The sequence below is a fragment of the Silene latifolia genome, chromosome 1 (assembly GCF_048544455.1).
Source record: "Silene latifolia isolate original U9 population chromosome 1, ASM4854445v1, whole genome shotgun sequence".
NCBI classification, from domain to species: domain Eukaryota; kingdom Viridiplantae; phylum Streptophyta; class Magnoliopsida; order Caryophyllales; family Caryophyllaceae; genus Silene; species Silene latifolia.
This window is the reverse complement of record NC_133526.1, coordinates 111,944,659-111,969,970: the sequence shown is the minus strand read 5'-3', so window position 1 is coordinate 111,969,970 and position 25,312 is coordinate 111,944,659. Positions and strand designations below refer to the sequence as shown.

General features: G+C 36.4%; 1 protein-coding gene across 1 annotated transcript; it reads right to left on the bottom strand.

Moving 5' to 3' along the window:
• Positions 1 to 202: 202 nt before the first annotated feature.
• Positions 203 to 589, bottom strand: LOC141653206 (uncharacterized). The gene has a single exon (XM_074460896.1). It carries the CDS (start codon positions 587 to 589, stop codon positions 203 to 205), a length of 387 nt encoding a protein of 128 aa, XP_074316997.1.
• Positions 590 to 25,312: the final 24,723 nt, after the last annotated feature.

Below are 25,312 nucleotides of genomic sequence, written 5' to 3'. Positions count from 1 at the left end.
ATACTTAAAATTATGGAGTATTACATTCTTCCCTCCTTAAAAGGAACTTCGTCCCGAAGTTCACCACACTTCACCACCCAATTAACACGATAACTTCTAAGTAACTCAATTACATTATTTCATACTCTTAAGATCAAAATAAATGCAGTAATATATTCTACCCCCATAAAAGAAAAGGTTACGTCCCCGTAACCAACATAGCTTAAGCAAATAAATGGGGATACTTATCTTTCATCTCAGCCTTAGCTTCCCAAGTAGCTTCTTCTACATTATGATTATAGCAAAAAACCTTTACTAATGCTGTCTCGCCATTTCTAGTCTTTCTTACTTTTCTGCCTAATATTTCCTTAGCCACCTCCAAATAAGATAAATTCCCATCCATCTCAACTGTCTCAGCTGCTAACACGTGAGTAGGATCATTTACATATTTCCTCAATTGCGAGACATGAAAAACATTATGAACTCTGGCCAAGGATGAAGGTAGTGCAAGACGGTACGCCACTTCCCCAACTCTATCTAAAATCTCATAAGGCCCATTGTATTTCTGACTCAAATTCCTCCTCTTGCCAAAACGCATCACTCCCTTCATTGGAGACACTTTCAATAACACTTTGTCCCCTTCAACAACTCAATATCACTTCTCTTCAAGTCAGCATAACTCTTATGTCGGTACTGTGCAGCTCTCATCTTCTGTCTGATCACATGTACTTGCTCAATCATCTTCTAGATCATCTCTGAACTTAGAGTCACGGAATCTATTACATCGTCCCAAAAAACTGAACTCCTACACTTCCTTCCATACAAAGCTTCAAAAGGCGTCATGCCAATGCTAGCATGGTAACTGTTATTAAAAGAAAATTCTATCAGATCCAGCCTTTCCTCCCAAGATCCTTCAAACTCCATCACATATGCCCTTAACATATCCTCCAATGTCTGAAAAGTCCTATCAGTCTGCCCGTCTGTCGCTGGATGGAATGCAATACTCATCTTCAGCGTTGTACTCATACAATCTTACAGCTCTTGCCAAAAAATGGAAATAAATCTGAGTCACAGTCGGAAACTATATCTTTTGGAGTTCCATGCAACTTAACGATATTTCTTACATAAGCTTTAGCCAACTCAGCCTTACTCCAAATATCTTTCATAGGAATAAAATGTGCAGTCTTAGTCAGACGATCTACTATTACCTAAATCATATTATCGCCCTTCTGAGTTCGAGGCAAACCAACTATAAAGTCCATAGAAATGCTTTCCCACTTCCATTCAGACACATCTAAAGACTGAACCTTACCGTGTGGTCTTTTATGCTCACCTTTCACCCTTTGATAAGTCAGGCATCTTGAGACAAATTCAGCAACCTCCTTCTTCATCCCAGGCCACCAGAATGTCTTCTTTAAGTCTTTATACAACTTATCTCCTCCAGGATGTACAGAATATGGTGTAGAATGTGCTTTAGTCAAAATCTTCCTTTTCAGTCACTCGTCATCAGGGACACACCACCTCCTATCAAATCTCAAGCTGTCATCCTCACGCACGAAAAAACGCGACGCCACTCCGTCTTACACGGCCGTGCGCCACCTCTCAATCTTCGAGTCCACTTTTTTGCTTTTCTCTAATCTCAGCATATAACTCTAGTTCAATGGCTAATTCCCCAACTGAATCCCCTTTTTTATCACACAAATTCCCATTTTCTGTATCTCACCTTGCAAATTCACGCGCGACACATAGCTGAGCATAGAGCATGAATGGACTTCCTACTTAATGCATCAAACAACACATTAGCCTTTCCCTCATGATATATTATCTCCATATCATAATCTCTAATCAACTCTATCCACCTTCTCTGTCTCATATTAAGCTCCTTTTGAGTATATATATACTTAAGGCTCTTATGATTATAAAATACCTTAAAAGTAGCTGCATAAAGATAATGTTCGTTGGAGTAGGTGTACTCCACAATAGTGCGTATACATAATAAATCTCACGTAAGGAATATACTCGGGATATTCGTTGGCAATATTAGTCAACTGATCAACGTATATCGGTAAATGTTGGCCAACTAGGGTTTGACGTTACTGTCGTTTGACGACGGTGTTCAGTTGATCCCATTTGGTCACCCCTAAAGGAACGAGCCCCAATATAAAAGCTAATTTGTATGTACATCATACGATTAATTAGTCCCTTAATAAATTGACTAAAAGTTAGTCGATTGATTTAATTTAGGGAGAACGAGTTAGGAACTCGTGCCAACGAAAGTTATTATTTAATTATGCTATAATTGAATAATAAATTTACCGAGACGGGTTTTAGTAATTAATAGTTAATTTACTAAAAATTGTACTACTTGAATAATGTGATTAGTGCTAGTACATATTATAACTATAACTATAACTATAACTATAACTATAACTATATATATATATATATATATATATATATATATATATATATATATATATATATATATATATATATATATATATATATATAGGTTTGAGATCCTATGAGAACCTCCTTCCCATGAGAACTGTGAGAACCTCAGGTTCAGAACTTTTGTACCAAAAGTACAACAATATTATACTAATGGTTCAGAACCTTTGTACCAAAGATACATGGGGCATTGGATAAGACAATCTCAATCAATCTTTTTAATATTTTGTAGATTCTTTTAGTTAATTACGAAATCCTCTCAAAAATGAATATTCTCATTAATATAGAGTACCATGAATATATCAAGAATTTCTTAGAAGTGTATTAGTCCAAATTAATATATAAATTTTCAATTTAAAATGGAAGGGGACAAAATGGAAAATCTTATCGCAAGAGTAAAGAACATTGTTTATAAAATGTCAGGTATCAAGTAATGATTTATAGGAATGGTAAGAGAATTTTTCAGAATTGGGAATCATTAGAATGAAGATGGTATCTGGCTATATGGTAAAATGGTATAGTGCACAAGAGCCGAGCGAGTTGCCGAAGGATATTCAATGTGAAGTTCATTACTTTTCATCCCATTACTATCCATCCTATAACAAGCAAGCTTTTAAAGCATTAAGCCGACTCCAGGTATAGTGCACATGAGCCGAGTTAGTAACATCATAAATCAATTAATATTTGCGGGACTACGAATGACCTTATAACTTAGTTTTGATCACCTTACTACTTTGATCACTTTCGTGGGCCATTTAGTCCATCAAACCTAATACCTAATGTGGTTTGATTAAATTTGAAGTGTAATGTATCACTTACACCCTTTATCATGTTTGGGCATCTTTTTGGTGACTTAGCATGGAATTTAGTAGTGAACTTGCGAATGTGGATGAGTTTGTCACTTGTATGAGACCTTATTTATCTCATCCGTTATCACGACGTTATGCTAAAATGCGTTTTTTAGTTTGTATAAGACAATTTTTCCGTAATAAGTATTTCTTTATTAGTTATAACATTAAAACAATAAAATGTTGAACTTATAATATCGTTGTACCATTGGTACAAAAGTTCTGAAGAGTTAATATAATACTGTTGTACCTTTGGTACAAAGGTTCTGAACCTGAGGTTCTCATGGTTCGAACCGCATGAACTAGCTTATTCATACTTTTTTTTTTACTTTTTTTTTTTCTCAGATACATTTTATTACCTTACCAGAGACACTCCTTATTCATAATCAGATACATTTTATAACATAGGTAGATATACTTTTTCCACACTAAAATTCTAGATGCACACTTACACTTTTTTAATACTAATTTTTTATGCTATTTATGGATACATTTTATATTTTTTGCGGATACACATGTCATTAAGCCAGATACACATCTTATCAAACCCAGATACACATGTCATTAAAGTCAGATACGCATTTTATCATAAATCTATGAGAAACGCATTTCCAGATACACTAGCTAGTACCTCTAGATACACATGGTATTAATACGGGATACACATGTATCCAGTATTTAATACGAAGTGTATCCCGTATCAATACCATGTGTATCTGGGGTGGTATTTTGTGTATCAACTTCCACCACCGTCATCACGGCCCCCACCACCACCGGCACCACCACCACTACCCCCACCACTGCCACCACCACCACTGCCCCCAACCACCGCCACCACTGCTGCCACCACCATTACCAAGCTGACCCGAATAACACCACACCACACCACTACCACTACCACCACCATCACCACCGCCACACAACTGCAACCAGATAAACACCAATACCACGACCACGGCTACAAACCCATACATTAACACCTCGATCAGATTCGAAATTTCACCAGGAGTACAACTATATGATTATTTGGTCGAAAGTACTTGAATATTTGTGTAGATCTAGCAATTGCCATATGAATCGCCGACTACCATACTTTATCATTACCATCTGAATGTTGTCTCTGCTCCGACGGCGATGGACTACGCAAGCTGACGGAGATCCATTAAAGCCGACCACCATTACTCACCCCATTAACAAGACCCACGACTATCACCCGTCACCCATTAATCACCCTCGCACCACTCCCGAGTCCCCACCATAGCTGACCATCATTACTCACCCCACGAGTACCACCAGACACCCAAAGGCCACCCAACCCAGATCCGCAATACCACGACTCACCCCACCACAAGCCAACCCGCAATACCCGACCACAATTCCACGAACCTCCTTATCAGGATTTCCAACCATTGTTACTTGCAAATTTGTAGATCTAGTGGAGGTAGAGGACATTTGATTGTCGACGGTGGGGTTAAGGTGGCGTGCTCGCGATGAGGAAGAGATTGGAGAACAAGAACGGTCGTTGATAGCTTGCGACATCTAATCTATTAGCCGGTGGTACGATAACGTCGGGATCGACGAACTGGCTGAGTGGTGTTTGTAGATGAGGAGAGAGGAAGGATGAAGGGACGATCAGAGTCGTTGGTCGGCGTTGGTGGTTGCCGGAGTTTTTATGCCGGCGTCAGTTAGTTGGGGATGGGAGTGAAGTTACAGGTGAGAGTAGTGATGTAGTGTGGGGTACCATGACTTATGAGTGAGATTTGGGTGTTTTAAAGACGTAATCTTGTCCACTGATTATTTAATCAGTTGTTTTTTATTAGTTCGTACGACTCGCATCGTAATTTAGTTCGTATGGGATCTTGATTCTCTCTCTCTCTCTCTCTCTCTCTCTCTCTCTCTCTCTCTCTCTCTTTCTCTCTCTCTCTCTCTGTCTATCTATATATATATATATATATATATATATATATATATATATATATATATATATATATATATATATATATATATATATATATATATATATATATATAGGGTCGGGATCCGGTGAGAACCACTAACATAATGAGAACCGTGAGAACCCTTACTAAATCATCATCAAATCTTGTTCTGAAAGTTTTGATGGATCATTTACCCTTAGTTTAGTTTATTCTAACATATTTTTAGTATAGCTAAACAAAAAAATTTGATTTTATTAACAAAATGTAAACTTAATATACAAAAATACAATTAGGTATAATAAATGGCTATAGATGCACGAAACCCAATACTAGGTGCATGAAAATTGTTACAAGCATGAAAATGATTACTAGGTGCATGAAAATAGCAGGCTCTAGGTGCACGAAAACGAGTTCTAGGTGCGTGAAAATTGTTGGATACATGAAAAATGAGTACTAGGTGCATCAAAATTAATAAAATGTTTCTCTTCTCGATTCCGGTCAATAAATTATACTTTTTGGACCAAGAATTATGTTATCTAGACATAAAATTCTATGCTGAATCCAAATATGTCATTATTTTTTAGAAATAAAATCATTAAGGTGGAGTTCTCACGGTTCTCACTATGTAGGTGGTTCTCAGGATCCAGAAATATATATAGATATATATATATATATATATATATATATATATATATATATATATATATATATATATATATATATATATATATATAGAGGCAAGATCCGGTGAGTCCACCTATATTTTTGAGTCCCATGAGTCCACTTATATATCACACGTTGTACACAAGAATATCACTTGTTAATTTTTGAACCAAACAACGTCCGTACTGTTGAATTATCGCGAGTTCATATCGGACCCAATCAACAATCGCATACTCGCATATTTCCGAGTACGTCATCCTTTTATTCCCCTCTAGATCGATTTGCCACTCAAAATGGACAACTTGATTTGCCATATGAAACCTTATTAAATTTTGTTGGGTTCTTTTCCGTATCCCGACTCCCTAGTATTCAAAGATGATGAGCTTAAGGTGATGTAAGCAAGCATCTTCTCCGTATAGAATTTTGCCAGGAAGAATTTTTACAAGTTTATACCAGCACAGTTTTGCAATCTTTGCTAATTAGTTCTGAATTTCTTTATACACATTCACACTCCAGTGATTCAATATATTGCAAAACTAATCTTTGTAGATAGTTTATATATAATCGACTTTTTTTTATTTCTTGATGCAGCTGTTTTGCCCTTTTCTTGATCAATTTTGGTTGCTTGAATGCTCAAGATTCCATAATCTAATGGTTTAATCACAGTTAATGTTCTAAGCCCAATGCTATGCTGTAACAAATACGGAGCATGATAAGAACACTTACACATCTTAGTACAACAGTAATGGCTATCCTTAATGGTATTTGCAACATCTCTTAACTTAACAAAGTCGTGTTCGACTTGCTCGTACTACTTCAGGGTCATAATATACAGCGTTTTGCAGATCCACATTATGCCAACACTATAGCCTGACATTAAGCTTAACATTTACTGAAACACGATTTGGGGAAAAGACAAAGATACCAGTAAGTAAGCACCTTTTCCGAGAGCCCCTGAGTTTAAGTTCGAAAATGAGATGCGGTCATCAATAATGAAGAGAAGTTACGGACGCCATCCCGTTGCTATTATTTCTCAAGTCTTGTTGGTTTGAGTAACCATCGAAGCTGTCATAGCTGCACATACATGTCAGTAAAAGGACTGGACAGATCTTGAAAGCCGAACGAAGATGGTGAAAGGCAGAATGAAAGGCGGAGTTAGGTTCAGTGGTGTGATATTGTATAGTATAACCCGTGATATTGTTTAGTACAATCAGTGATATTGTTTATTTTAAGGTGTGATATTGTTTTGTATAACTTATGATACTCTTTTACTGGACTCACATGCTAGATACAATATCACAGGTTATACTAAAAAATATCACAGCTTTGATTTTTTTTTTTTTTTTTTTTTTTTTTTTTTAAAAAAAAAAAATTAATATTTTTTTTTTACTCATAAAAAAAATCATGATACTTTTGTTTAGAGTGTGTGATACATAAGTGGACTCACGGGACTCAAAAAGATAGGGTGGACTCATGTGATCCTAATTATATATATATATATATATATATATATATATATATATATATATATATATATATATATATATATATATATATATATATATATATATATATATATATATATATATATATATAAAGTCGGGATCCGGTGAGAACTCCTAAATATTTGAGGATTGAGTAACGAATGAAATATCACACTATATACAAAACAATATCGCGAAGGAAATTTGACAAACAAAACCACCTAAAACTCCCAAAATCAGACAATCGTTTCTCTCTCTAAAAAATCCAAAATCAATCTAAAACATTTCAAACAAAAATTTATCACAATCCTCTCAAAAATCTCACTGAAAATCTGCGAAAACCTAAAAATTCAAACTCGATTTCAACTGTATTTCAACATCCTAGATTTATTCATTCATTAGATTGAATACTCTCACTAAAAATTGCGCAAAAATTGTTGAGGTACATTTGTTTCTCGTTTTCTTTTATTTTTGCGATTTTATTTCAACTTATGTAGTGTTAAATTGATTTTACATGTTAATTAGGTTCGAAATTAGTGTATGTATGTTGAATTACATGAATTTAATAGGATTAAATCAAAAAAATTGAACTAATCGTCAAGTTATTTAGTGTACTTTCATGTCCTTGCTGTAAATTTCTAAATATTTTACTTATAAATGATTTTAAACGTTTTTCGTTCATAATATCGACACATTGAATCAATTATTATCATCAATTGAAGTTGTAGTTGTTTATAAGATATCTTTTTTTGTTTTAATCGCTAAAATTAGGGTTTAATATTGATCGATTGTGAAAAATAGTGTTCAACATTGTTTAATTGTGAAAATTAGGATTTCATATAGTTTGAATCGCAAAAATTAGGGTTTAACATTGTTTAATTGTGCAAAATTACAGTTTCATATAATAGAATTAAAGTAATCGTTTGTGTTCAGTAAAATGAGTAATGTCGAATTACATGTTGGCTATGATAACGGAAAACGTGTGATATTGTTGTTTGTATGATGTGATACTGAATGTGAAGATTAGTGGTACTCTATTTTCATACATTTTGGCAGGTTGACTACATAATTTAGTTGTAAAATGTCATCAAGGCACTAAAACGCTAGAGTATGGTGTTTTCGCAGTAAAATGTCACTGATTTGCAGTAAAATAATGTAAAATATTGCTGTAAATGTTGTAATATGGTGTGTTTTTCATATTTGTTGTCTTTTCTTTTGTCTGAAAGATGATACTAAGATGATGTTTTGTACTTTGTTTTCCTTTTTTAGCAGATTTCTTCGCTTTTAATTTGGAGGTTACTTAAGAGTATGTGTGCATGCTAGCGGAGTCTATAGTGCATGATCAACTAAACAAATCATGTTTTTTTATTCATTTCTCTTATAAAGACAAATTCTTTATTCTTAAATATCGTTCCAAGCGGTTGTAAATTTGTATTATTTTTCCATTTTTAAGTTGGAATGTAAAATAATGGTAACAAAATTATAGTTGTATCAGGATTTGCCTCTTTTTTTATGTAATTAAATGGAAAATATATGGTTTCTAAAGTATTTCATTTTTTTGGTAAACAATATCACACGTTTGTTTTAACAATATCACAAGTTTTAGTAAACAATATCACGCTTAATTATAAAAAATATCACCTTTCATGACACAATATCAAATGACTTTGAGAACAATATCACACTATTAGTTTAACAATATCACAAGATGTGGTAAACAATACCACATTATTGGCTTAACAATATCACAAGATGTGGTACACAATATCACACTACGGGCTTAACAATATCACAAGATGTGGTGAACAATATCACCCTTATTGTGTTAATAATATCAAATGATTTACTTCTTTCAAAAAAAAAAATCAAATGATATGGTAGACAATATCAAGTTATTGTGCTAATAATATCTCACTATGGTATTAACAATATCATATATCTATCTCTATTTCCTAGTTTCCAAACAGTTATAAGAAACAATATATATCTTCATAAGTATCAAGTCATATTGTTCTAGAAGCATTATCGAACAATATCAAACTTCACGCACAACAGTATCACACTTTAGCCAAAACAATATCACTTCACATGGAATCTTGAAACGCTCCAACTTTTTGCTATTGAGAAATAATATCACAGCATATAAGATAAAATATCATTGCTGATTCTAAACAATATCACAAACTTACAACAACAATATTAATTTATAACGACTACAGCAGATTACTATCCTTCCAAAATTACATCAATCTGTGCATATTCAATTAAAGTTCTGTCAACACAATCTGAGTACACAGATTAGTTCCTTTCTCTTTCTCTACCTTTACCAATTTCTTTTTATTATCCTTTTTGGCATCTTTTTTCAGCACAATCTTCAACTTCTTACTTGACGGTTGTTCAACCTCATCTTGTTTTAAACACTAGTACAACCGTTTCATACAACCATTTCATGACCATGACTCAAGTTAATGCAGCCACCTGACTATCTACTCAACTTTCAGGAACTCAATTACATCAAACCATTAGTACGACACCAATGAAGAATATCATGAGACTTCATATCCCCTTGGAAAGTAACACTGATCCATAGCTTCATTTCTGACTTGGTTTAATCAATTAGCTTCTCTGGACGCATCATGAGACTTCATATCCCCTTCAAAGTGGATATGCCATTCCCAGTAAGCAAACATGTGAGAGATATACAAGGATGCAAAGTAAAGCTCGTCAAGTGCAATGAACCATACTGTGCCGTAGCGTCTATTTCCACTTCATCGATGATCCATCTCAAAGAAAGAAAAGATGGCCGACACATTTTCTCCGCAGGATTCTTCACCTTTAAGCCGCTTAAATAACCTGGTCTATGCAACCAACAATCTAGTGGGACAAAGTCCAACCTATTATACCAATAGAAGAAAATGGATTAATAAAAACTCGAAATAACAACAATTACAACATCAGACAACATAATTACAGTGATTACAGCAGAAAAACAACAACATTCACTACATTTTACAGCAAAACAACAACATTATATAGCAAAAGAACTATATTACAGCATTTGCATCAACATTTTACAGCATTTTACTTCAAAGCAACGACATTTTACAACAAAAATACCAGATTACAGCATTTAGAACAACGTTTTACATCATTTTACTGCAAAACAACAACATTTTACTGAATTTTACAGTACTTTACAACATTACACAGAAAATTGGCATCGTTTTAACAAAAATTCGGAGCATAAACAATGAGACCTTAATTTCCCGAAATACAACATACATAATTATAACGTGTGATACTGTTAAACATAACATGTGATACTAATAAGTATAAGGTGTGATACTAATTTACATTAATTAGCTAAACAACCATGTATTATATTATATTTCAATCCGTGATGCTATTAAGAATGACATGTGATACTATTAAGGATAACGTGTGATACGGATTTACACTAATTAGTTGAACAATATTAGGTAGTTAGAAAAGGATGAACAACAAAGATAACTCATACAGAAATTGTTAATCGGTAATACTTGAATGAAAACTTGATTAAAACACAAATCCGAAGAAAATAATGCTAAATATAGTGAATATACAAAGAGAAATAGAAGAAGAAAGAATGAACATTAAACGAGATGATAAGAATACATCAATTAAAAGAATATAGGATCAATTAAAACAAAAATTATAATAGTTATGTTCAAATCATAGAAAAAGAGATCATAAAAAGACATCAATTAAAACGAAATGAGATGATAAAATTACATCAATCAATTAAATTAAAACGAAAAAGTTGATAAAAATAGACCTGTTAAAAAAGAAAATAATGTTGATCAAAACAAACTTAAGTGCATATAATTCAATAACAAAATTAAAATTTTCAATAAAAAGGAGAGTGAATCATACCTGAAAATTCAATTGCTAGAAGCAATGAAGAAAAAATCAAATTGTATAGCTTTTGTATAAGAGGGAAAAAGTTGACGGCGAACAATTAGGTCGACGGAGGAACAACATCGCATAGAAAGAGAAAGAGAAAGAGTAGAGAGAGAAAGTGATTGAAAAAGAATGAATGAATGAATGGTTGCTGGCTATTAAAGTATATATATCAAATTGTAAAATGACGAATATACCCTTACTATTCCGCGCACATCCCAGCCATTGATCTCTTAGACTTGACGGTTGTTATTTAATCCTCAATCCTCAATTATATGACTTATACTCACATGATCTCATTCCTATATATATATATATAGTATTAGGATCATGTAAGTCCTCCTCCTTCCCTTGAGTCCATAAGTCTTCCTTAGAGCCCTTGGATGAGGGAGATGGAGGGCTGAGATTGGAAGCTAAAAATGGTGGTTATTAGTCTAATTAACACTCTATCTCTCTACTCACCCTAATTAATCACACCATCCTAATTAACTACTAATCTAATATATCTATTTTTCTACTCTCTCACTTCTCTCTCAACCCACATAATTCATTCATCTCATCCATTTCTCTCTAAAAATATCCAAATAAATTCAAATCAAAAACCAAAATAATTCCCATACCACACCACCCCCACCGCAACCCACCACCAGCCACCTACCCCCACCACCACCACGACCCACCACCAGCCACCTACCCCACCGCCTAATACCGCCACTACCACCCACATCACAACCGCCCCCACTAACACCCACACCACAACCCCGACACCACCACCACACCACCCCCACGCAACCACCAGATCTGTCGCCCACCTCCCCCTGCCGCCACCTGCTCACGACGCACGCTGCCTCCACCAGCCCACCACCCCCGTCCTCTTTCTGCTGCCTCCTTCAACGAACAACACCCCACCCCTCTTCTCCCTCCTCTACCGTGTTCTTTGTTGTTGTTCTATATTTTTTTGTTTTTTTATTTTTTTTTCCAGTTGTTCAAATCTGTTTGTTTTTTTATTTTTTTTCTTCTTCTTCTTCTAAACTCACGTTACCCTTTTTTTTCTTCTTCTTCTAAACCCACGTTTCTTTTTCCCCACCAGCCAGATCTAATGCTCCTTTTTTTTTTCAAAAACTGGCAGATCTGACTTCTTTTTTTTTTGTTTTTTTTTTAGTAAAATTGTGTCGGTGTTATTGTCGATGGTGGTGGTGTTGACTTGTTTTTTATGTATGTGGTTTTGATTTTTTTAATCTCGTTTTTAAATATATGGTTGTTTGTTTTCAGATTTGTAGATGTGTTCCTTTTCTTTAGATGTCGTTCCTTTTTTTTCAGATGTCGTTCTTTTTTTTTTTCTTTTTCAAAGTTAATATTTTTGTTATTTATATTGTTTTGTTTTTTTTTCCTTTTTTTTTCTGTGTTTTGTTTTTAGTTTCAAATATCGTCTTGTTTTTTTTAAATCCCGTCTTGTTTAAATTCATTATGTTCTAGTTTTTTTTAGATCTCATTTTTATGTATAGTTGATGTGACCATAATTGGCGCATATTTAGCCCCCGAATTACCCTTGTTTCCATGCTTTTTAGTGCTTATTTGGGTCATTTCTTATCTTTAGTTCTTTGTTTTGCATATTCTTTGAGATTTTGATCCCTTGGTAGGAAAGGAGTAAGAATCTTGCATTTTCATGGCAAATCAAGACTAAATTGATCAAATTCAATGACCAAGCATCAAGGAGAGACAAGATTAGAAGGCCTTTGTACATATCATAGTAGAAGAGCAATGTTGAGAAAGGATCCTTGAGTCCCCAAGGAAATCCCCAAGGAATTTATGAAGAAAAGGGAAGAAAAAGAAGAAGTATCACGCCGATCGGCAATCCGAGCGGATTGTCGCAATCCGCCCGTCCCGCCTATCCACAATCCGAGCGTCCCGGGCTGAATCCGCTCGGATTCCCCTCAAACAATCCGCCGGATTCCCTGAATCCGCTCGGATTCCATCGACCAAATCCGCCGTCCCGACCCTAATCCGCCCGGATTCCTTCACGTGCTGGGTTGTCTTCTTAAAGCTACGAAAAGAGAAGCCCTTCTCTCCAAAAATACCGGCTTCTCCTTGCTCTACTTAAAAAGTGTAATTACTAGTTTAGCCCTTAGTTAACCCTAATGCATCCTCCCTAATTTTCACTATAAATACCCCATTAGTCTAATTAGAGGAGCATGTTCTTCTTATCAATAATTAGTGTAGTTAATATCAATCAAATCTCTCTTCAATATTGTAATCAAGTATTAATCAAGTTTTAATCCAAGTTTTAGTTCTTTAATCTCTCTTTTGTTCATCCTTTATTTTGGGTAATTGAAGATTATTTGGGTTATTATTGGGAGATTGACAACCTCTCAATCTAGCATTCAAGTACTTCTATTATTCTTGCTTTATTATTGGAATCATTAGTAGGTATAATCTCTTAATCCCTTTTTAATTATTGTTAATTACTTTCATTTATTCATCATGTTTCATATTGTTGGTATGATTGACAACCTTGCTAGCATGATTAACATGATAATGAGTGAGTAGTCTCTTAGCTAGGGTTAATGGGTGATTAGAGGAAACCAACATGGGGAATGATTCATGCTTAAATTAATATGCTTTCATATCTTATTTGCTTGCTTGTTTTGATCTCAACTCATGCACATGTTATATTTGATGAAATGCTAAGCTTATGAATCCTTGCATTTACTATCATCTCCTATCTTTTCAATGAGACTTGTAAGACATAACCCAACTTGAGTCTCATTAGACCATGCATGTTGTTGAGTAGGGAAGATTAAGTCGACTTGTAGGTGTTGTACAATCTAATCGATTCGGCTCCGGGACCCAAACTTTCCTAGGATTGTAAGATATAACCCAACTCGATCCATCACAATAATAATTGCTTGCTTATAATTTGAGAACATGTTTGTATGATCATATCCCATGATTCCCCTATGATCCCATGACACCCTAGTGCCTTTAATCAATTGTTTACACCCCTTTATTTCATCTTGCTTGTTTATTTTCATTGTTATTCTAGTTTAGTAACCTTCTACATCAACCCAATTTGTGACACCCCTTAGACACCACTAGTTACAATAGAAATCTCATTTCAACTCCCGTCCCTTGGGATCCGACCTTTACTTGCCTCTTTACTAATTGTAGAGTTGCTTGTTAAGCTATAAATTGTGTTTTGATTCGACCGTGACCAACGACCACATCTATTTATTTGTGAATACTAAACGGACCGATCAAAAATGGCGCCGTTGCCGGGGACGGTGTTTGTTTGATTTAGATTTCCTTTTTGTTATTAGTTGTGTCTTTCTTCGCCTTGAGGAAGTAAAAATCCTCAAGGTTTGTTCTAATCATTTTTCGAGTTGTTTGATATTTTGCGAGATGGATTTCATAGACTGTTTTGTAGAGGACCATTTGAGTATCCCCTACTTCAAGGATCCCATGCAAGCATTAGAAGCCTTAGAAGCAAGTAAGGCTAAGAGCATGTATTGGGAGTTGGAGGTGGATCTCTTCGAGGCCGCTCTAGCTAACAAGGAACTCACTCATGCACAATCCGAGTTGGTGCATAATATTCTAGTAGAAGCATGTCAACCCGTAGAGGATGAGCAATCCATCCTAGAGGATATTTTGCAAACTCAAGAGCAAGAGGAACCCATCATGGGATTTGAATATGATGAGGTTGATGAAAGTGAAGTTGAGTATGCTATGAGAATGGAATGTTTAATGGAGATGGAGCAAATTCTCAATGAAACTCCAAAGGAAGAAAGTAAGGTACAAACTCCTACTTTGAAACCCCTTCCCCCAAATTTGAAATATGCTTACCTTGATGAATCAAAGACCAAACCCGTGATTGTTAATGATAGACTTGATGATAATCAATTGGGAAAATTTCTTAATGTGTTGAAACAACATGAGAAGGCTATAGGTTATAGCCTAGATGACCTTAAGGGGATAAGTCCCGACTTTTGCATGCATAGAATTCATCTAGAGGACGACCATAGACCTACCATTCAACCCCAAAGAAGATTGAACCCCCACATGCAAGAAGTTGTCAAAGGAGAAGTTATGAAATTACTTGATGCGGGAATCATATACCCCATATCGGATTCTTTGTGGGTTAGCCCCGTTCAAGTGGTACCTAAGAAAAGAGGTACCACGGTAGTGACAAATGAAAAGAATGAATTAAGACCCACAAGAATGATCACCGGTTGGCGTATGTGCATCGACTACCGGAAATTAAACTCCGCAACAAGAAAAGATCACTTCCCCTTACCATTCATTGACCAAATGCTTGAGAGGTTAGCCTCTAACAAATTCTTTTTTTACCTTGACGGGTATTCGGGATTCTTCCAAATCCCTATACACCCGGATAACCAACATAAGACCACCTTCACATGCCCTTATGGTACTTTTGCATATAGGAGGATGCCTTTTGGATTATGTAATGCCCCCGCTACTTTCCAAAGATGCATGATGAGTGTCTTCTCCGATTACCTAGAGACCATAATGGAAGTTTTTATGGATGATTTCAGTGTTTATGGAAAGGACTTTGACTCATGCTTGCATAATCTCTCTCTTGTATTGCAAAAATGTGAAGATGTTAGTCTTGTTCTAAATTGGGAAAAGTGTCATTTCATGGTCAATGAAGGAATTGTTTTGGGTCACTTGATTTCGGAAAAGGGCATCGAGGTCGATAAAGCTAAAGTTGAGGTGATAGAGAAACTCCCACCTCCCGTGAATGTTAGAGGGGTGAGAAGTTTCCTCGGTCACGCGGGTTTTTATCGTCGTTTCATAAAAGATTTTTCGAAAATAGCAAAACCCCTCACTCAACTTTTGCTTAAAGATGCCCAATTCCAATTTACTGACGAGTGTGTTGAAGCTTTCAATAGAATCAAAGAAGCATTAATCTCGGCACCAATCATTCAACCCCGAATTGGGAGTTACCTTTCGAGATTATGTGTGATGCTAGCAACTACGCCGTTGGAGCAGTTCTTGGCCAACGGGTAGGGAGAGCTCTTCATGCCATCTATTACATAAGCAAAACCCTCGACCCTTCTCAAGTAAATTATGATACAACCGAAAAGGAGCTTCTTGCCATTGTATATGCTTTGGACAAATTCCGTTCCTACTTGCTTGGGTCCAAGGTGATTGTATTTTCGGATCACCGTGCTCTTCGACATCTCTTGATAAAGAAGGAGGCAAAACCAAGATTGTTGAGATGGATTTTGCTTCTTCAAGAATTTGATTTGGAAATAAGAGACAAGAAAGGAGCCGAGAATGTAGTGGCGGATCACTTGTCAAGAATCCGGTTTCATGATGAAAATGGAGAAACCCCGATCAATGACTCATTTCCGACGATATTTTGATGGCTATTCAAACACAACTTGAAAGGCACATCACCCCATGGTTTGCCGATTATGCCAATTATATTGTTGGAAAAGTGCTCCCTCCAAACTTGAACCACAACCAAAGGAAGAGATTCCTATTCGAAGTGAAGAGGTACTTTTGGGATGACCCAAACCTCTACAAGGAGTGTAGTGATGGGCTCTACCGGAGATGCATCCCTCAATGGGAAATCCAAGGAATCTTGGAAGGATGTCATTCATCACCCTACGGTGGGCACCATGGAGCAAGAAGAACCGTTGCAAAAATCCTCCAATCGGGCTTCTATTGGCCTACAATGTTTCAAGATACAAGAGAGTTCATCATTCATTGTGATGCTTGTCAAAGAACGGGGAATATATCTTGGAGGAACGAAATGCCACAAAGAGGCATCCTAGAGGTAGAAATCTTCGATGTTTGGGGAATTGACTACCAAGGGCCCTTTGTGACATCCAATGGGAACAAGTACATCCTTGTGGCCGTCGATTATGTTTCAAAGTGGGTGGAGGCAATTGCCACCCCAAATGATGATGCGAAAACGGTCACCAAGCTTTTCAAGAAGATAATTTTTCCAAGATTTGGAGTTCCTAGAGCAATCATTAGTGATGGAGGAACACATTTCCATGAGAAAAAGCTTGCATCCCTTTTGACCAAATATGGTGTCCAACATCGAACCGGCTTGGGGTATCATCCTCAAACAAGCGGTCAAGTAGAAATTTCAAATAGAGAGATCAAGCAAATCCTTGAAAAAGTTGTGAACAAGACTCGGAAAGATTGGAGCACAAAGCTTGATGATGCTCTTTGGGCTTATAGGACGGCCTACAAGACTCCCATAGGAGCCTCCCCCTACAAGCTTGTATATGGAAAAGCATGTCATTTGCCAATAGAATTGGAGTATAAAGCTTATTGGGCAATCCGAGCGCTCCAGCTTGATCTCAAATTGAGCGGTCAAAGGAGGATGATCCAAATCCAAGAGTTGGAAGAATTCCGACTACAATCCTATGAGAATGCAAAGATTTACAAAGAAAGAACAAAACTACTTCATGACAAAAGAATTCGACAAAAGGCCTTGCACAAGGGAGACAAAGTCCTTCTATTCAATTCCCGCTACCGACTCTTTCCGGGAAAGTTGAACTCTAGATGGATGGGTCCTTATGTGATAACCGAAGTTGGGAAATTTGGAGATTTCGAACTCAAGGCCGAAGATGGAAGCAAGTTCAAGGTAAATGGTCAAAGGTTGAAGCCATACTATGAAGGAGCATTCATTGGAGAGGTCGAGGCTACCTACCTCGGGCCTCCTCCCCCTTGAAAGGACCATCTAAGGGAGAGTTTGGTGGAGTCCTCCCTAAACCACCATTTGTAAATATACTAACCCTCTAACTTGTATTTATTTATTGCATTGGTTTTAATAAGTAGCATAGACTCTTTTCATGAGCGTAAGTGAGGGAGGGTCACTAATGAGTTTTTGAATGAAGGAAGGAACAAATGCCCGAGTGTGGGGACGCATGGAAGAAAGGAGAGAAAGTCAAAATTCGCTGCGTGAATCCGTGCGGATTCCAGAGAATCCGGCCGTCTTGTCGAATCCGGGCGTATAGGGGAGAAACCACACGTCCGGCTCTACGCCGAGAAATTGAAGATTTCGGGACCGAGGTCGAATCCGAGCGCCCTGTGAAGAATCCAAACGTCTTGAGGAATCCGGCCGGATCTAAAGAAAGACGCCCGTCTTTTCTACCTGTGCATTTCAAGAAAAATCTCTCAGATCGAAATCCGCCCGTCTTCTCAAAAAGACGCCCGTCCCACTCGTGAAGAATCCGAGCGTCTTATGCTCGGGGACGCCCGTCTTATGGCGTCAAAATTTTGGATTTTTACTCGTGAGAATCCGGGCGTATTGCCCTTAATCCGCCCGTCCGTGAAGAGAGAATCCGAGCGTCTTCTCTTTAAATCCGCTCGTCTTCTCGTTATTTTTCAACCCGACTTTTTCCAATTAAATTACCACCCCAACTCACATACTTTGACACATCACTATTCCTTCCACTTACCCTATAAAACCCACCTCCTTATGACTCCCATACATATCCTAATCACTCTCTTTGCCCTCAAAATTAAAAATCCCCAATTTTCTAGGGTTTCCAATTCTCAATCAACAAGGAACATCCTTAGCAAATTTTCCAATCAAAAGAACCCAACAAAAGAAGCAAGAATGGCACCAAGGAGATCCTCCTTTAGAAGTGCAAGAAGACCAAGGATGGTGGGAAGTTCCTCTACCTCACATCTCAACACCATTAGAAGGGAACATGTAGAGATTGTAGATCTCACAAGGCTCGATGATTTCTCGAATGTGGAATTCCTTGATGATGTGCAGCGATTGGTCTTCCACCAACTCTTAAGTAAGAATATTCTTCCCACTAAATTTCTTTGTCATGATACCTTAAGAAAGCTTGGAATTTTTCACCAAGTAGAAGCACTCTTTGAGGTTTTTGGTCTTTCGACTCTCTTTCGCATGTATGAACCAACCTATCGGTCCCTTGTGCTAGAATTCTTAAGCTTTTTGAAGATCACAACCGTAAACAAAGTGATATGCATAGAGTTTCGGTTGGAAAATGTTTCTAGGATGATGACCCTTGTCGAGTTTGCCAATGTGTTCGGACTTGATGTTTCGCCTACCCGAACATCAAAGCCCAAAAAGTATAATGTTGCACCATTGTGGAGGGCCATGACGGGCCGGGATTTCATTCTTACCAAAGAGTGTCTTGCTTTTCACATCCAAAACCCGATCTTGAGGCTTACATATCGATTTCTTTCGGGTACTCTTTTCGCCCGCCGAGATCCGGCCATTGTCAACCAATTGGACCTTGTATTTATGGAATCATACCTCAACATTCAAGGGAGAGATAGGTATCACTTCAACACACCTCTAGTTTTGCTAGAGAAGTGGGCAAGGTTTAGAAATGGGGATGATGATGGAATGAAGCACATAGTGAATGGTGGACTCATAACTAGACTTGCAAAGCACTTCAACCCAAGGTTCAATGAGAACAATGAGTACACTCCACTTACGGGGGGAACAAGAATTAATGAAGATCTACTTGTCGTCCAACACCATTGGATAACCCTTGAGGGGGTTGATAAGAGGATAAAGTGGTTGACAAAAGGGAGCGATCCACTCTATCTCCCAATACACGATCTACCTCGGGTCTCCCCAAGAAGAGGAAGCTTGTCCCCAATGCCCTCCTACCTCATCCCAAGTCAAACAAGGCAAACTCCACCTCCGCAAAATCCACCACCACAACAAGAACAACAAACTCAAAATGAGAAGATAAAAGTACCTCCTTACCCCTTTCCCTACCAACCATATAACCATCCAAATCCCTTCATCCTCCCCCGTGACGACTTTGTCACGGGAATTTTGCAAGATTTACACTACCGTCAATATGAGACCTCCGTGGACACTTATTATGCTCTTTACCCCCAATACTATGAGATGGCTCAAAAAGGACGGATTAGTGAGGAAGGAGCTTTCCCCTCATGGGCTCAAATGGAATTGCTCTTTCCTAACTCGGAGAAGGCTAATGAAGGGGCGAACGGTCGCAAAGGGGAAGAGAGTGGGGATTCTTTTGGAGGTGATACGGTGAAGCTTGAGAGTGAAGATGAATTCATGGATCCAAGTTTAAGTGATGCTTCAAAGGATATTTGGGATAGCGATATAGAGGGAGATGATGCGGATGCCTAGGAGACTACTTCATCACTAGGTGGAGCAAGCATGAGCGGCCACCTAAGTTCAAGTGAAGTTCTCTCATCTCTTCTCTTTATCTTTATTTTTCATGAAAAGAAGTTTGTGTCTTGTCTCTTTGCATTTTATTTCATTTTGATCATTGTTGGTTTAGTCCTAGCAACATCAAAGGACTCACACCTCGGTACCATTGAGGTGTTTTTATTGTTCCCATTTGTAAAATCCAAAATGACAAAACTAGTTTCATGCATAGCATAGTGTGTGCATGAACTATACCCATCCTTGGACATTAGCAATAATGTCTCACTCGGTTTGGGGAAGTTAATGCATACACAACGAGAGGTAATCTAAATTATCCTCTCCGTCATAACAAAAACCATGCATCATGTAGTGTAGCTTAGTATAGAATTGCATTTAGTATAGAAATCATGCATCATCTTTGCATAATTTCCATCATTTTGGCCATTGAGGACAATGCCCATATTAGTGTGGGGATGGGAATTCTAACATTTAACTCTTATTCAAAAACCCATAAAAATTGAAAAATTTCAAAAATCATAAAAATTGGAAAAATTGAAAACCCAAAAACAAGTTCATTTCCTTTGTATATATTGTCTTGTATATATTGTGTTTGTTTTATCCTTTTTCACATTGATTGACTACGCCACATCCGAGACATGAGGATATTGAAGACCGCATGGTATGATCTTTCCAATCTCCTTTTCCTCTTTATGTTAATGACTATGTGGCTTTATTTTGATTGATGCGGTATAACAATGTGAATTTAGGACTTGCATTTAGTTTATTTGTCATATTAGTTGGTAGAAACATTTGCATTAGGATGTTTATATGTTAGTTGCATCATGGCATGTAGTTTGCATGTTAGAAAAATTTTGCGAAACCGTCTACTTGGGAAGCTTGACAAGTGTATATAGGCTCTAGTAGATGCTTTTTCTTCTTAAGACTTTGCTTGTTAGAATACTTGTAAAACACCCTAGGATGTGTCATGCTAGTATCCTTTGACCCATGGATTAAGGCCTAGTCAAGAGTACCTTGTGGTGTGATAACTCCTTGGCTACCGTTTATTCCAAGGTGACCCTTGAAACCATGCACCCATACATCCATCATCCATGTTCTACCATATATTTTTGTCATCAAAGGGAATGGGCACAAAAAGAAATCAATTTGAGTTCAATGAAATGAAAAGTGAAAGAAAGTTTGCAAAAATGCATCAAAAGAAAAGAGGAGCAAAAATAGACTCCTAAGCTTCAAATACAAGGCACCCTCGTTACTAATTGGGGTGACTTTGAAAATGTTCAAAAAGAAATGCAAAAGGTTGTCAAGTATTGAAATGCCAAAAATCAAAAAGAAATGGCAAGAAAGTGTTCTCAAATGTCAAATGCCACAAGAAATTGGGGGGAAAACAAAAACAAAAGCAAACTCCCAAAGTGAAACTCAAATATCTATTGATCCCTTTATCCATCATATCCATTTTTGTGCATGGTAGAGAGAGGACGACCCTTCTTTTTGTCTAGGCAAGAGGGGGAATTCCGCGATCCTCCAGTGTTTCTAACACCATAGGGAGTCTACTCTTGACAAAAACATTTAACGATTGAGGACAAAGGTACCCTAGCTTGACACATTTTGGAGGTGATTTATTGGTATCCTTCTAGGCTTAGTAGTTTGAACAAATTGCATCTATGAAGGATTGTGTACCCTTGAATTGCTTCCCTTGTAGATAATTTCCGCCACTTGATGAGGGAGTGGCTATTCTTTATGTAGATGCATCCATTATGTGATTTTGTGTGCTTAATTTTTGGATGTGTCGCCATTTTGGCAAGACCCACCTTGCCTTGCAAGAAGGCATCCTACCTCATGGTTGTCTTGTTGTGAGTTGAAGGGGCGGAGTGAGACCCGCTAATTGTCTCATATCGGCAATATTATTAGGATAGGTTAGTATTGGTCCTAGTCTTTGTCACCTCTTTACTCGGGACGAGCAAAGGTTCGGTTTGGGGATATTTGATGTGACCATAATTGGCGCATATTTAGCCCCCGAATTACCCTTGTTTCCATGCTTTTTAGTGCTTATTTGGGTCATTTCTTATCTTTAGTTCTTTGTTTTGCATATTCTTTGAGATTTTGATCCCTTGGTAGGAAAGGAGTAAGAATCTTGCATTTTGATGGCAAATCAAGACTAAATTGATCAAATTCAATGACCAAGCATCAAGGAGAGACAAGATTAGAAGGCCTTTGTACATATCATAGTAGAAGAGCAATGTTGAGAAAGGATCCTTGAGTTCCCAAGGAAATCCCCAAGGAATTTATGAAGAAAAGGGAAGAAAAAGAAGAAGTATCACGTCGATCGACAATCCGAGCGGATTGTCGCAATCCGCCCGTCCCGCCTATCCACAATCCGAGCGTCCCACCTGGAATCCGCTCGGATTCCCCCTCAAAGAATCCGCCGGATTCCCAAAATCCGCTCGGATTCCATCGACCAAATTCGGCCGTCCCGACCCTAATCCGCCCGGATTCCTTCACAGCGCGGGTTGTCTTCTTCAAGCTACGAAAAGAGAAGCCCTTCTCTCCAAAAATACCGGCTTCTCCTTGCTCTACTTAAAAAGTGTAATTACTAGTTTAGCCCTTAGTTAACCCTAATGCATCCTCCCTAATTTTCACTATAAATACCCCATTAGTCTAATTAGAGGAGCATGTTCTTCTTATCAATAATTAGTGTAGTTAATATCAATCAAATCTCTCTTCAATATTGTAATCAAGTATTAATCAAGTTTTAATCCAAGTTTTAGTTCTTTAATCTCTCTTTTGTTCATCCTTTATTTTGGGTAATTGAAGATTATTTGGGTTATTATTGGGAGATTGACAACCTCTCAATCTAGCATTCAAGTACTTCTATTATTCTTGCTTTATTATTGGAATCATTAGTAGGTATAATCTCTTAATCCCTTTTTAATTATTGTTAATTACTTTCATTTATTCATCATGTTTCATATTGTTGGTATGATTGACAACCTTGCTAGCATGATTAACATGATAATGAGTGAGTAGTCTCTTAGCTAGGGTTAATGGGTGATTAGGGGAAACCAACATGGGGAATGATTCATGCTTAAATTAATATGCTTTCATATCTTATTTGCTTGCTTGTTTTGATCTCAACTCATGCACATGTTATATTTGATGAAATGCTAAGCCTATGAATCCTTGCATTTACTATCATCTCCTATCTTTTCAATGAGACTTGTAAGACATAACCCAACTCGAGTCTCATTAGACCATGCATGTTGTTGAGTAGGGAAGATTAAGTCGACTTGTAGGTGTTGTACAATCTAATCGATTCGGCTCCGGGACCCAAACTTTCCTAGGATTGTAAGATATAACCCAACTCGATCCATCACAACAATAATTGCTTGCTTATAATTTGAGAACATGTTTGTATGATCATATCCCATGATTCCCCTATGATCCCATGACACCCTAGTGCCTTTAATCAATTGTTTACACCCCTTTAATTCATCTTGCTTGTTTATTTTCATTGTTATTCTAGTTTAGTAACCTTCTACATCAACCCAATTTGTGACACCCCTTAGACACCACTAGTTACAATAGAAATCTCATTTCAACTCCCGTCCCTTGGGATCCGACCTTTACTTGCCTCTTTACTAATTGTAGAGTTGCTTGTTAAGCTATAAATTGTGTTTTGATTCGACCGTGACCAACGACCACATCTATTTATTTGTGAATACTAAACGGACCGATCAATAGTATTATTATTTTTTTTCAGATTTTCTTTACAATTTTCGTTTTTTTAAAAGGTACTTTTATTTAAATGTTAGATCTATAAATATTGGTGGTGTCTGGGTGTTGTGTTTTTTTTTTCATTATTTTTTAAATTTTAGATTTAAGTTAAACCTAGTGATCTAAAGTTACACTTTTCTTCCTTAAAATTACACTTTTTCTGTTAAAATTTCATTTTTCTCTATTATTAAAGTTACACTTTTATGTATTAAAATTACACTTTTATCTATTATAATTACACTTTTTTCTATTAAAAATACACTTTTTTCTGTTAGTTACATTTTTCTCTATTATTAAAGTTACACTTTTCTCTATTAAAATTACACTTTTTTCTATTAAAATTACACTTTTTTCTGCTAAAATTACACTTTTTTCTGTTAAAATTACACATTTTTCTCCATTAAAATTACACTTTTATCTAATAAAATCACACTTTTTTCTATTAAAATCACACTTTTTTTCTCTTAAAATTTCACTTTTTTCCTGTTAAAGTTACTTTTTTCTCTATTATTAAAGTTGCACTTTTCTCTATTAAAATTACACTTTTTTCTCTTAAAATTACACTTTTTTCTGTTAAAATTATACTTTTTTATGTTAAAATTATACTTTTTTCTGCTAGAATAACTCTTTTTTCTGCTAAAATTACACTTTTTCTGCTAGAATTACACTTACTTCTATTGAACTAATGTTACACTCTCAATGGACTAAAATTACATTCTCAGTGGACTGAAATTACACTTTCCTGAACTAAAATTACACTTTCCTGGACTAAAATTACATTCTCCTGGACTAAAATAACAATCTCATTGGACTGAAATTACACTTACCTGGACTAAAATAACACTTTTTGTCGTTAAAATAACACTCGTAAAATGCTAAAATTACAATAACTTGTGATAAAATTACAAAAAAATCAAAATATTATTCGTCAAAATCACTCGAAAAAGACTGAAGTTAAACTTGTAAAACGCAAAATTCTCGTAAACATTCCTTAAAATTACACTTTTTGCTGTTAGAATTACACTCGTAAAATCCTAAAATGTCGAAAACTTGTCTCGAAAAAAAAACGAA

Bases quoted from the DNA above. Each gene is read 5' to 3' on its own strand.
- LOC141653206 (XM_074460896.1), bottom strand. From the start codon at position 589: ATGAAGGGAGTGATGCGTTTTGGCAAGAGGAGGAATTTGAGTCAGAAA.